This window comes from Pararge aegeria, chromosome 1 (assembly GCF_905163445.1).
Source record: "Pararge aegeria chromosome 1, ilParAegt1.1, whole genome shotgun sequence".
Lineage (NCBI taxonomy): Eukaryota > Metazoa > Arthropoda > Insecta > Lepidoptera > Nymphalidae > Pararge > Pararge aegeria.
Genome location: NC_053180.1, coordinates 12,626,777 through 12,639,640, shown reverse-complemented (window position 1 = coordinate 12,639,640; position 12,864 = coordinate 12,626,777). Strand labels below are relative to the sequence as shown.

The following is a 12,864-nucleotide window of genomic DNA, read 5'->3' as shown; positions in this document are numbered from 1 at the left end:
ACGCGTTATTATCTAAACGTTCAGCAATTTTAAAATTCCACCTTTTATATTTGACACGTTTTACTGATGACTAATCTTTGTACGAGCATCGATATCGTTTTATATATTTTTATTAATTATCAAAAGTTTTTATTAAACACGTTATTTTATAGAAAAATGTGTGTCTATAGAGAATTTAAATAAAAGTGTGGTTTTATTTCAAATAAAATTAATCGCGTGGCCATCGAGGTCAAGAAAACCCGCCCAACCGTACAGGATGGATATTTCAAACGATATATTATATTTGAAAGTGCCAACAAAAAAAGCCTGTTTATAATGTACTATCATAATGATGTTAAATATTTCAAAAATAAAAACGTGGAACGTGGTGGAACGTTAAGCTCAGAAACTACTGGTTCGAATTGGAAATAATCTTTAGAGGAAAGCTACAGGCTATATTATACCAATAGGACCAATAGCATCCATAAAAATGTTGCAAAAACGCAAAGTAATATTCCTTTTGAGAGCTTTCGGTGCATTTAATGTGTAAACGGTTAAAGTTACCTGTTTACAAGCTCTTAAACAGCCCGCCACAGTATGTGTCTATCTTTTAAGGTTGCCTCATACGCAAACAAAGCAGCGGGGTGACCGCTAGTTACCTATAAAAGAACCGAAACAAACTCTGACGAGTGTGGCCAACACATAGGTACATAGTAAAGTATTTAATCACGTAACTTTATCAAACTGTATTTAATTCGTTCAGTTACGGCTAACCAATAGGCTAGGGTTACTATAATTAAACTCATTCATTTAAATCATATAACAAGTTTGAGTTTTCTAATTTAAAAAAAAAACCTACCCACTAAGCTGGTATTCTGTCAGTAGATACTTACAGAGTTGAGGGAAGTCCTGATAAAAATTACATATTAGTTATTACGAGATAAACAGAATGAAAGAAAATTTTATATCGTTACAGACAAGAAATTCATTTATATTTCAATTAAAATGGAAAAATATGTAAGTCAATTCATAATTAATTATTGCCTTTTCTTAACTGGTCACGACTCCTGAGATCTCTTCTATCTTCTTTACTCTCTCGTCTGCTTGAGGGCATGGAGAAATTTATCACTTACGTTATAATATGTAAGCTGAATAATCATAAATATTGTTTGTTCATTACAATGTTTGTTCAACGGAATTACGGGTCGGAATTACGGGTGGATATGTCTTGAGTCTTGACACTCTTGTTTCGTGAATTTTATAAGGTCAACCTTATGATATTCATAATCAAAACAAGCCTAAATAAGATATCGGTAACTCATCTTCAATCTGGAACATGTGATAGGACATTATGGAAACTCCAATTGCCATTTATGAGGTCAATGATAAGTGACTTTGATATTATCTCAGTTCTCAACAAATTCATAAATTCTTAAACAAGACTAAATACGCAATGCATTATAGCAGAAAGCAAGTCGAGATAAGAGCCTTTTACAGTCACCGATACGATTGCGAGAAGAAATATAGAATTAGGTGTCAGAAAACGGGGCAAGATTTGCTAACCTACCCAGTATCTACTATGCAGTCAGAAAACCCTTAAGTTTTGCCTTATGAAATATTGATTTTATATAGTCCATTAACAGGGGCTGATATTTTTTTTATTATTGTATTTTAAGGTCTGCAAAGCTGCAATTTATAAAAAAAAACTGATTGTATATTTATCAATTAAGAAAGTATTTTATCCAAATCCACAACTTGGCGGGTAAAATGATGGTTGAATTCTTATATCAATTTACGAGCGGATGGGCACAGACGCTGCTGCCCTTTCTACGTCTCTCGTACAATGCCCGTGGCAAAAGGATGGTAAAAACTGTATTCATATCTGCCATCACTACACCACTGTTTGAATGTTTACTATGCGTAATTTATACATGCATGCACAATAAAGTTGTACATGCTGGTCACGAAATTTTTAAAGCCAAATTAACTTTAAATAGTCTCAAAGTGTTTTTTAAAAACAGGTTAATATAAATATGATATAAGTAGGTACTTTAACCAACTAGTTATGGGAATATAACGCAAATAACTCTGTTTCGGTTTAAATAACAAAGCATTTTATTATGTGTGTCAATCGTAGTCGTTTAGCAAAAAAGCGCACAAAAACTAGCGGTCAAGTCAGTTATCGCGATGCCCATTTCCCAGTACGTTCCGATCCACCGCGACGTCTACACGCGTTTTTCATAATGCCAAGTTCATAGCGCGACCTATTGAAGATGACTCGTTTTTTACTTGTGACGGCGTTGATTTCGTACACTATATGTTATACACAAGGACGTAAGTTGAAATCCTGTTTGGTTTTAAGCATTTTTATTGGAAGCGTTTTTTTGGTTTGAAGTTTTTTCGGGATACCAATAAATAAGTCTGTCTGCATAATAGCAGTTCTGTGGACGTAATAATAACACATCTATATTCTATATTTCTGTGCTTGTGTCTGTGTGTGTGTATAAATACAGTTTCCTTATGTTAGTGTTTGTACAACTCTAAAAGTAGTCGAAGAATTGTATCGACTTGGTTTTTTTCTACACAACATTTATAGGTAGGTACTCAACTGCAGCTGAGATAAGAGAGTGTTTAATTAAGATTATATACTTATATATTAATTAATTTTTCGACTTTAATCCATGAGGGTAAGTAATGTGAATAGCGTTTCAAAAATATTAACTAACGTCTTTACAAAAACCTTACGTTTTATAAGATTTAAAAGAATATCTACTATAAATTTTGACGAAAATTTAATCTAAACTTTGTCATGTAACGTAACCAATCACACGTGTTTGTTTTTAGCAGTGTAATGTCCATATCTCCGTAAATTCTAAATCGATTTAGATGATTTTTCGTTCAATTTGAGTTTATCAATTATTAAAGAAAAACCATTTAATATATTCCATGAGAACATAGATGATAGAAGACGGTATCACTCAACAAACTACCGCAAAAATATATGAACTGAACAAAAAACTGCGTAACAATTTCTACGTTATACCACGTTTGTTAATAAGGGTCTACGTGTCTTCGTCTAGCATAGCTGCATCGGAACTCATGAGAACGGGAATAGGTATACACACAAAGGCTATATTAATTCCGTAAAATTCAAAAGCTCCTGCAGGAATAAGCACAACCGAATTCCAAGCAGACGAAGTCGAATATTTTGCATGCTATTTACTTACATAAAATGAATAACAATATATTAAGTATGCCATAAGGAAAAATATCCATTTAATTAGAGTTAAATGTTTACCCAGAGATAATAAGACACTCTGAGATATTGAAGAACTTGTTTTCTTCGTTTTTCACAAAGGGATTTGAAATAATATTAGGATAATATTATTTGTAGGAAATACACAACCAGAATCTCTGTACGTTAAGATTTAGGAGGATGAACAAAAATTCGAAAGGCTGCAATGACAAAAATTCTGGTGTTACTTACTAATCTCTTTAAGTGACTGACGGACCAAGCCAAGATGGTCCAACTGATGGGTAAGTGGAGATCCATCGAATATAAACAGGGCAACATTTCGCAGGTCATGCCAGGTACACGTCTTGCAACGTGAAGACTTGTGTCCATCAAGCTGAGGTGTAGTTGTGTTTAATTACACCGACATCCACGCCCGTGAATGGCAGACGGGACCGGAACACAGGATTGCAACAATGCTTTATGGCAGAAATAAGCATTACGGTAGTACTTTTCCGGACGAGCTTTCTTTACAAAAAGCTATACCTACTACAACTCAAATTGATAAGTCATTAAGTAATGCTATCCTTTTTACTGGATAGCATTACTTAATGACTTATCATGGAAAAGGAGAGCACTATTTTAAAACCTATTCTAAGACCAAGACAATTTACTCTACTTTAGAGATTTGTATACACAACAGCAGGGTGATTACGTATACAGGAGTAAATCCCGCGATCATTGCTGTCAAACGTCACTATTGTATACAAAAAAAATAGCAAAAATGACGTTTGACAGCAAAGATTGCAAAATTACCACCTTTCGCAAGCCTGTGGTGAAATACCTAACTACTCTGCAGGCTTTGACCCTTTAGATCCCCAACACAAGGGGTTTGGCTACAGTTAAAAAGCAAAGGGAAATATAAGTTATTCGACTAAAAATATATATTTTCAAAACCAATCCAAACGTGCCCCAACGTAATTGTAACTAAAATCCGGCACAAGACAAGCGTGATGGAAATAAAAATCGCCCAACACCACCATTTTTTTGCCACGTAATGCAATTAGAATAAGATTTTAGAACAGAAACTATTCCTAACATCAATTAAATTTTTTAGAGTCGCTATGCATGACGCCGAGTGGACAAAGCGGCGTATGTATCCTTTTAACGAATTGCAGTCCATTATTGGAGGTACTCAAAAATAAAAACAGGAACGATGCAGACGTGAAGCTTTTGAGAGATTCCTTATGTGGATATTCCAGCAACAACGCCCCAATGGTACCAATGGCATTTTGAGACTAAGTATACACACATACTTGCAAAGTGGCTAGTTAGTTTCCACCCGCGTGGTCTTTACGGTCTACTGGTCACAGATGAATAATAAGTTGCGCTACGTGGCGGTAGATCGGGCAGCAGCGTCCTCTATGATACCATCCATACTACCTACTGCGATCAACAAACAGTCTGTAGCATAATGATTATGAATGAATAATGAATACACTTTTATTGTACACTAAAGAAACAAAAAGTAGTTACAAAGATATAAATACAAATCAAGAGAGTACAATTTGGTGGCCTTATCGCTACATAGCGATTTCTTCCAGGCAACCAATTATGGATTATGGTCAAATTATTGCAGAGGCAGGGGCCTTTAGTCTAGCAGTGGATTCTTATAAGCTATTTATTGATGACACATAAGGTAAAGTATGATGTAGGATGAAAAAAATTCTAACTTCGAAATTTTTAATTGGACCTTCTGTATGTCAGTAGTCAATACTTTTTATTTATATTTTTATTTATATAAACAAAATAAAGGCGGACGAAGTCGCGACCAGCGGCAATCAATAAACGATTATCATATATAAAACCTTACTCCATAGGTATGTTGTCCAAATATGAATTCCGAAGGAGATCAAAAATGTTTTACTCCAGAAGCACAGGAAGGCACATGCGTTGATATTTACAAATGCCCAACAATTGTCAAGTTACTCAGTCCACCACTATCTGCAGAGAACTTACAGTTCGTCAGAAATTCCAGGTAAGCTAAACTAGTGTAGAAAACTAAAATACTCTAGATATTCTAATAAATAGAGTTACCAATATAAAGTCACTCAGCAGGTGATGAAGAGAGTAATGCTAAGGAGTATCTGAACGTGATTAAATCAGAATCATTTCCGATTTGATCACGTACAGATACTTCTAGCATAGCTCTCAACATCGCCCGCTAAGTTACTCTGAGGATTCACTTAGTAAGGGACCACGTTCGTGAAATAGTAATGACAAATTATTGCATTAACTAGCTTCAAAGTGTCATTGTGATCGAGAAATATGCCTGTATATTTGTGTTTAACCAAATTTAATTACATTCGCTGTACATGCAATTGTTTAACACAGATTCACGATCAACAAATCACTGGACCAGTGATAAAAAATATAATTATAAAACTTTGGAAGCAGGTGATCCAATTAAGTACTATATTTGAATGTATTTTCTATTGGATGAAACGACCGCAATTGATTTATTTATGCCCCCGCCGCACCGCGTTGCTTTAATGTAGGGTGCTTCTTATCCACCAACTACTAATTTAATTTTCTTCTTATTTTTTACCACTGAATAATGGACAGATTAACTGGGTCACTGTTGTAAGAGGACAAAAAAGTCATCGTGTATAGGTACTGCGAGAGAACCTGGTTAATATTCACAGATGCGAAAACCCAAATGTACAGAACAGCGTCTGCTGCGGCCCCGGTCCGACCACGGTGACTGCCCCGAATAGAGTTTGCATACCCACAGCGGCACCGCCAGACCCTCGCACCGAATGCTGTGGCCTAGATAGCTCTTCTGGCAATAAAATTTTTGGTAAGTACAGTTAAATCGTTGTCTAACCAGATTACTGACCGGCAAAGTCATCACTAAGGAAATAGTTGATTTTAGGTTTTTGCCTTCGTTAAACGAAATATATACCGATACAAATTAAAATAATCCGAAGTCTAACAATAATTAATTTACAAAGATGAAAGAACCAAAGAATTCTCATTTATTGTCTTCTTAAAAACTTAATTATGAATTCCAGATGTGGCTAATTACAATCCTCGTGATGATGCACGTGCATCTAAGTCATTCAAAATGTAAATTGTTGATATTGGAAAAGAGCAACGGCTAAGTTTCTTACCGGCTTCTTCTCGGTAGAATCTGCCTTCCGAACCGGTGGTAGAGTCACTACACTCAGACAGACTTGACGTTTCAAAAGTGCTTATATTAGGCCTACTTGAAATAAATGAATTTTGAATTTCATTGTCTGCAATAACCTGGTAGTAAGTGATGATGCAGTCTATGATGGTACAAGGATAATTTTTAAGTCTATGCGGCAGTTTAATTTATATTAAATTATTAGTAAACCCATTAGGTACGGATTTACTATTAATTTCCTCTGTTTCTTTTTGACAATGTACCGGAACGCTAAATCGCTCGGTGGCCCGTCATTTTCGGTTATTTACTCGAATCTTCAATCCTTCTAATCGCTATATATACAAAAAATAAATCCAAAAGATTGTCTGAAAAAAGAGCATCTACTATCGCTATCAACTTGATTTTCGTACTGCCGATTATGAAAATATGAAAATAATTTTCCAGGTGGCAACGCAACTGCAATAGATCAATACCCTTGGCTGACAATCATAGAGTACAAGGGAGTCAAAGATGAGAAAATCAAGCTGCTTTGCGGAGGCGCGCTCATCAGTGGTAAATACGTCCTGACTGCAGCACATTGCGTACTCGGACCAGTACTGAGAATCGCTGAACCGTAAGTTAAAAAAAAAGGATTAGGTAGAAATAAAAACTACTCTTTTTATAGATCTTCAGCACCCCTGAGGACGCCATCACAGAATTAAGACCATACAGAACCCTCATTCAGCCATTATTGCATGCGTCCATTGTGTCATAAAACAATGAAAACGACCCGCGCTTGCCTTACTTCACACCCGCGGAATGATGCTCACAAACTTTTTCCTATTTTTCCCACTTTATGGTACATTTTCACGTTTAGAACATTAGAGGCAAAATTATTACTGTAAACTGCTAAATAGATTGTAGTGACTAACCGCCTGTTCAAGAAACACTACTAAAGTGAAGAGGTTTTTTATGTCAATATAGTCGTGTACACGGTGTCTGTATGTTCTTAATTCTATGGACGTAAGTTTAGCCTTGCTTTAATGGATAGGTGGCTTGGGTTTTTTTTGTTTTTTCATGTACGCAAATAATTATCTGAATTTCCTTTTAAACCGTAAAAAGAGAATAGCCATTGAAAATTAAAATTATTTTCGCAGTAAGAATGTACGCCTCGGTGATTACAATATACACAACGACGGCCAAGATTGCGTGGAGGTGGAAGGTGGTGGGATGGATTGCACGGAAGGCGCTCTTGTGGTACCAATTGAAAAAATAACCCCGCATCAGGGTTATGATCCCAACTCTCCACTTCGAAGACATGATATAGCTTTACTGAGGTTGCAGACTATGGCGCCGTATAGCGGTAGGTTTCAAACGCTAATTTATGGCAAATGGAGACAATTCTCCTGGGGTCCTATTAATAACTTGGCATTGTCTGTTTGGTTGGCTATGTTTCATTAATCTTCGACTTTTGAAAGGTGCTGTCAGTTGAAGTGTGATATTAAACTCGTTCTTAATGCTAGTGAGGATCCGGATTCTACCAGTTTCTGCTTTTTTATTTTACGAATAGATCAACTTCTTAAACCCGCCTTTTATAAGTTTGATGGAAAGATCAAATTCGTAAAATTTGCTTCATCATCCTATCACCCATTACCGGCCTTCTACAGGGCACGGACGAAGTTGGAGCGGTTTCATCTGAACAATAATTCACAAGAAACAAGTTTCCTACCTCATTAATCTTTTAATTTCCCACGGCTGGGCAAGGACCTCCTGGAGGGTTTTACTTATATGATTTTTTATTATTATTCATTAGTGATAATCACCGGGATCAAAGACTTACTGTTTTCTCCCACGTACGGGGGACACCGACATCTTAAATTCGGGCTGGTTCGTACGTGTCTTTTAAAAAAAAAAAAAAAAAACAAAACGACGACATAATAAAACCTAGGACCTCGTGATCATAGTTGAATATGCTAACCACCAATAAAAAAAAATTAAATAGTCTATGATGATATTTTCGTACAATAATCTGAACTAAAATTTAATATATATAGTACAGTTCTTAAATACTTATTACAGATTTCATAAGGCCCATCTGTTTGCCGACGTCTGACATAGCGAATTCTGAACCCAAGCCGTCACTGCATGCCGCTGGTTGGGGTGCCGTCAGCGACATGCAAAGCTCCAGCAGCGTTAAACTTCACGTGGACCTTCCTTTCCTTACTCAATCGGTAATACAGAATACTCATTACTTATGACCGTGTTATTATACTTAAGCTTGTGTAAAGGCGCAGTTCAGCTTGTAAAGCGAAACAGAATATTTTGCATGATTTATGAATGCTTACATCTATTGTCTAGGCATATACGATATAATACGTTCAAAACTATGTGGCCCGCTGTCATATTTTTTTTTTTATATTAGCGCTCGACTGCAATCTCCCTGGCTGCAATTGAATATATTTTCCAACAACAAAACATTTGAACAAGGGTGCCTAAGTGTGTTTTTTTTTTTTTTTTTTTTTTATCATAACACAATGTTTTCGATCGTAACAAAATATTATATATGTATACAAATCTTTAATATTATTTTTATTTATTATTACACTTTTTTTTTTCTTATGTTTTAATTATATAATACTTTTACATTGTATTATTTTACCCATAGTTTTTAAGCGTCGCTCTGACAATGCCTACCGTCCAAACATCACGTCTGGCTTCACGGAAGATCAGCGCTGTGTCTTAACAGGCACTGCAAACAAGCTGAGTGAATACCATTTTGGGATCACACCGTTCCTATAATTGTTGTGTAGACTATTAAGTTGTATTTTAATTCTAGTGTTTTCTTTCTTTTCTGATGTAGGCTATATTGGCAGCGGGTTTAGTTGGTAGGGTTAAGGAAATTATACTAGATCCACAGTTTTTGTATAACTCGTATAGGTGATTCCACTTTATGCCATCTTCCTGCTTCATGCCTACCCCGGTCAAAACCCTGTGTACTTTGTCTCTAAACGGTATCTACATGGCATCTTACTGGAACTATAAATCGATTGGTGTTGTACGATTGTACGTATCTGTGTCAATTTACTGCATACATACACTGTATTGCTGTCAATACTCAACTAAGCTGTGCAGCATCGTCCGTATATTATATACATATAGATACGTAGAGATCTAGCATTTCTGTCTTTTATTAGTCATGTTTTAAGCCTTTGTCAGTTTAAAGCATTGTATGTAAGAGCAATCATTGGATTGTCTATCTATGTCAATTTTACTCTTTTTGTTATGTAGTTTTTTGGGAATCAGCACACACACCTCTAACATTTCAAAGTTATGTGCGTTTTAACCAATTGAAAAATCACTTGCTTAAACGGTGAAGGAAAACATCGTGAAGAAAGCTGAATGAGTCAGAGTTCTTCATAATGTGATCAAAGGAGTGTGGAGTCTACCAATCCGCAATATGCCAGCGGACTATGGCCTTAACCCCTTCTCATTGAGTGAGGAAACCCGTGCTCTGTAATGGGCCGGTAGTGGGTTAATATAATGACGATGATGATGATGATGATTTTGATAATTATAAACCCCCCCTTTATACCTAGGGAAGATAATGCGTAAGTACTCTAGGGAAGTATTAACATATGTCTCTTTCATATTTCTAACAGGAATGCCAACCGTCATACAACGTGGCCAAACGAAAAGTTGAGCTGTGGAACGGACAAATTTGCGCTGGCGGCCAGAAAGGCAAGGACTCTTGCAAGGGAGATTCTGGCGGGCCTTTGATGTCAGACAATGGTAGACTGTACGACATCGTCGGCATTGTGAGTTTCGGTCCAACACCTTGTGGAATGGAAAACGTACCCGGTGTCTATACAAAAGTCTACGAATACTTGCCCTGGATAAGAAGTAAAATTAAACCTTAGTTAATAATTTGCTAAGAATAATATAATGTTTTGTATAAGATTTATAATAATTTTGTATAAAGATTTTTTACAAGCAGTGTGTTTTCATTTTACATACAGAATAAGTTTCCAGAAACATTTTTCTAACCCCTTCCGCTGAAATTATGCGATTGATTTTTACTGAAGAAGAAATGTATGATAGATTTTTATTATTCACGGTTGCAATTTAAAGATGCATACTTTGGAGGCCTGTGTCCATGAATGGGATATAAATACGCTGAGGAAGCATAGATCGTAAAACAATGGTCAACAATAAAATATAACTCGTTTTTGAGTTTCAAATTTTCTATTACAGAGTTTTATTTCACAAACGTTCTGCCAAAACCACTAAATGTAAATTTTTGGATGAGCTTTAGAAAAAAGAAATAAGCTTTATCTTGCTCTGACAGTTAACATACAGTGTTACGATACTGGAAATGTTGTTCATATTAATTTCGGCATTGATGCTATGTACTTGATGTAGCTTAGTTCGAAAGCGCTCAGGCCGCGATTGCAAAAGTCACAGCTTCAAATCTTGTCGGTTCCGAAATTTTGATATGCATTTTATTTGAGTTAACGAACAAAGTTTTACCACAGGTTCGTTCACCCATGAACACGTCACTCTAACGTGCGTACTTTATCGTATTATTTGTAAGCATATGTAATATTTAAAACCACAATTTCATTTTCTACCTACAAACCATAAACATGTATGTAATCCACAACAAACGCCGAGTGAGCTATGTATAGGTATATATGTATCATCATCATCATTCCATTAACGGTCCACTACAGAACACGGGTCTCCTCCCACAATTAGAAAGGTTTAAGCCGTAGTCCACCACGCCGGCCCAGTGCGGATTGGTGGACTTCACGAGAACATAATGGAGAACTCTTAGGCGTACAGGTTTCTTCGGATGTTTTCTCACGGTTAAAGCAAATGATATTTGATTGTATACATTAAAAACGCAGATACCTGGGATCGAACTCGCTCCCCCTAAAAGGGTAGTCGAAGCCCATACCACTAGGCTATCAGCGCATTGAGGTAGGTATATAAAAAGGTAGCTAATTTTAGAAATTTGCGATATTCCGACACTTCAAATAACATGTAATCAGGTAATTATAATCAGTAACAGCAAATTTTAGGATTTTTTAAAATCCCCTCGGGATGGGAAATAAGCTATGCTAAAAGCATTGCGTTATGAAGAAGCGAGGGTATGTTATAGAGCCTAATACGGCGGGAAGATTTAAACAAACCGAATTAAACGCGGACGTACAAAATTTTGATGAATTTGAAAATGAAATTGAATGCGAGTATGTTCACAAAAACCGCACATTTATTATGAAGACTATTCCGAATCCAGCGAACGAAAAAAGCATAGAAGACGCGTTTCTAAGAAATTGTCTTTCGAAACTAGTACCAATTAGTCAATAAACGCACGCCCTTTAAAAGAAGGAACTTGAGTCGCAAAGAGCTCTTAATAGGTTCTTCTATTTGTCGTACGACACGTGACCAAGCGTGATTGGCCGGTAGTTACGTAGTGCCGCGGCTGCGCAGGACCAATAAGCAGTCTCCGGAATCGTTGGATGATTTTATGCAATAAGGAAAGACAAAATAAATTAGATTAAAATGGCGTCATAATAAACGCCGATTTACTCCAAACTAAATACACTCTATTAACAACATTCTATTATTATGAATGTGAAAGTGTGTCTGTTTGTTTGTTACCAATGTTCGGCTCAACCACTGCACCGATCTTGATGAATTTTTTGAATTTTGAATTTTGAATTTTGAATCAAACGTTGCCGCGTTTAAATTTACAAAATTGACTACAAACACTTTAAAAGTATAAAATAATTTTAGTTGTACACATTTGTACACGAATTCCGGCCAGTGTACCGCATCGGTTTCATTGTTTCTATTTAGGCCCGCCCGACTTCAACATATTTTTATTCGAATTCATATTGAGCATTTTATAAATATAATCCAAAGAAGTTTGACCTATTTCACCTATATGCAACGGTACAGATAAACATTTGTAATTAATCATTGTAAAATATATCTATAACATTTCTTAAAATAATCTACCTTTTATTTACATAAACATTTATTAGATTATTTATAATACTTGTAGAAGAATAAAATTAAAAACCAAATTAATTAAAGCGCCATCTAGTGGCGGTAGTTTTGTAAAGGTTGAAGAGAAGGTTAACAAAGAATCATTGTTGACTATTGAGTAGAGTTAAAATTTAAATGGAAAAATGAGTTTCCTGTGTAGTCGTACAGCTTACATTCACACACACACACACAAACTCTCAAACTTATAACACCCCGTCGTTTTAGCTTCGGGAGTTAAAAACCAATCCAATCGCAGCCAACGTGTTAACTACATATGGCATAACACCATCCATAAGGATAATACGTAATTGTAATTATTTAGATTTTAGTATAGTTATCGGTGTACTTACACGTGAAAAGTTATTTCACTATCCCTGTGGTGATGATCCGTATTATTTCGAAACCATTTCACAACACATGAAGGCATTTT

General features: G+C 35.8%; 2 protein-coding genes across 3 annotated transcripts in view; one reads left to right on the top strand and one right to left on the bottom strand.

Moving 5' to 3' along the window:
• LOC120634863 (nuclear factor of activated T-cells 5) overlaps window positions 1-12,864 on the bottom strand; it is a 156,337-nt gene that overhangs the window by 80,039 nt on the left and 63,434 nt on the right. The gene's annotated exons all lie outside the window — the stretch shown is intronic.
• Window positions 2,169-10,351, top strand: LOC120636957 (phenoloxidase-activating enzyme-like). Of its 2 annotated transcripts, none has more exons than XM_039908565.1 (8): window positions 2,169-2,313; window positions 4,329-4,489; window positions 5,092-5,249; window positions 5,917-6,071; window positions 6,846-7,014; window positions 7,538-7,743; window positions 8,460-8,611; window positions 10,040-10,351. In XM_039908565.1, the coding sequence occupies exons 1-8, from the start codon at window positions 2,253-2,255 to the stop codon at window positions 10,295-10,297; spliced, it is 1,320 nt and encodes a 439-aa protein (XP_039764499.1). In that variant the 5' UTR covers window positions 2,169-2,252; the 3' UTR covers window positions 10,298-10,351. The 2 variants fall into 2 exon arrangements, with proteins under 2 accessions (XP_039764499.1, XP_039764561.1); XM_039908627.1 differs by lacking the exon at window positions 2,169-2,313 and adding an exon at window positions 2,345-2,575.